General features: G+C 59.8%; 1 protein-coding gene across 1 annotated transcript in view; it reads right to left on the reverse strand.

Annotated features, from left to right (window-relative positions):
• The window catches only part of IRX4 (iroquois homeobox 4), a 9,131-nt gene that overhangs the window by 1,458 nt on the left and 6,316 nt on the right, over positions 1-1,357 (reverse strand). The window contains exons 4-5 of the mRNA XM_031055640.1: positions 1,240-1,341; positions 10-307 (exon numbers count right to left, since the gene is read on the reverse strand). Of these exons, the coding sequence (XP_030911500.1) occupies positions 10-307; positions 1,240-1,341 (400 nt within the window). The remainder of the gene's footprint in view (positions 1-9; positions 308-1,239; positions 1,342-1,357) is intronic.

Consider the following 1,357-nt stretch of genomic DNA (forward strand, 5'->3'; position numbering starts at 1 on the left):
CTTCATCGCCTCTTCCTGCGAACCCTCCTCCTCCTCCTCCTCCTCTTCCTCATAGGGCCGCTTCTCGTCAGAGCACTTGTTCCGCGGGGGCCAGGTCATCTTATTCTCCTTCTTGAGCCGCCGGCGGGCGTTGGCGAACCAGGTGGAGACCTGGGTGAGGGTCATCTTGGTGATGATGGCCAGCATGATCTTCTCGCCCTTGGTGGGGTAGGGGTTCTTGCGGTGCTCCTGCAGCCAGGCCTTCAGCGTGCTGGTCGTCTCTCGGGTGGCGTTTTTCCTCCGCGTCCCGCCGTCCATCGTCCCGTACCTGCAGGCACAGGGGATGTGACAGCTCTCTCTCGCCCCCCGCGCACCTGCCCGACGCGGGGTCCCACAGCCCCGGCCCCGCCGCTTGCCTGCGGCACCCCCAGGAGGGCAGCTGGACCGGACAGGGGGGAGATGGATGAAGACAGCTCGGTTTTAAGAGGGATGAGGACAGCTCAGCTTTATGAGGGAGACCAGCCTAGAGAATTCAGGCCGAGAAAGGAAAGCAAGAAGGAAGGGTTCAGCTAGCAGCAGCAGCGGGCAATGCAAATTTCCGCTCTGCCTTGGCGGTGGTGGCGGAAAGAAGGAAGGAATCGTCTGCTTTTATTTGCTGTAAAGTCAATGTCAACATTTCGGGCAGCAGGAAAATCCTAGCAGCTTGCAAACTCACAGAAATACCACTTTCCTCTCGTTTTATTAGTCTTCCCCAAACAAAATTCATCGGGGTGACCCCAGGGTGTAAGTGTTAATAGAAATATATTTCCTCTCACTCCTTTTATTAGTAATCTCCTCTACCCTTTTGTTCCTGAAATTGTAGGAACCTAACGCAGATGACACTGGGCTGCGACTGAATATTTAATGCACATCCTCCAGGAAAGGTCACTGGCGCCCAATGGGCCTCTGAGCTGGGAGCGGTGTGTAACGGGGTGTGCGCTGCTTTAAAACTGATAAATATACACGGGATGCCCAAGCCTGACTCCGCGCAGGGAAAGATAATTACCGCCCCGGTTAAGAGGGATTGCCCCCCGCGCTACCGCCCGCCCGGGGGGCGGAGGACCCCGCGTCGGTGAGGGAAAGGGGAGGCGACATGGCTGGGGCCGGGAGATGCTCGGAGGCGAGCAGGCAGGCTGGCGGGGTTGGCGGGGCGGGGATGGCGGGGAGGGGTTGGCGGGGCTGGAGGGCAGCGAGCGGGGCCGGGCTGGGCATGGCGCTTACCTGTCGTACTGGTACTGGCTGAGGGTGTGATCGTAGGGGTAGTAGGCAGCCGCGGGGGCGATGCCCGCATGCGCAGAGCCGCTCCCGTCCTTCGCCTCCAAACTGTTCTGCAAGAGAC

Source organism: Geospiza fortis, unplaced genomic scaffold (genome assembly GCF_000277835.1).
Source record: "Geospiza fortis unplaced genomic scaffold, GeoFor_1.0 scaffold206, whole genome shotgun sequence".
Taxonomy (NCBI): Eukaryota; Metazoa; Chordata; class Aves; order Passeriformes; family Thraupidae; genus Geospiza; species Geospiza fortis.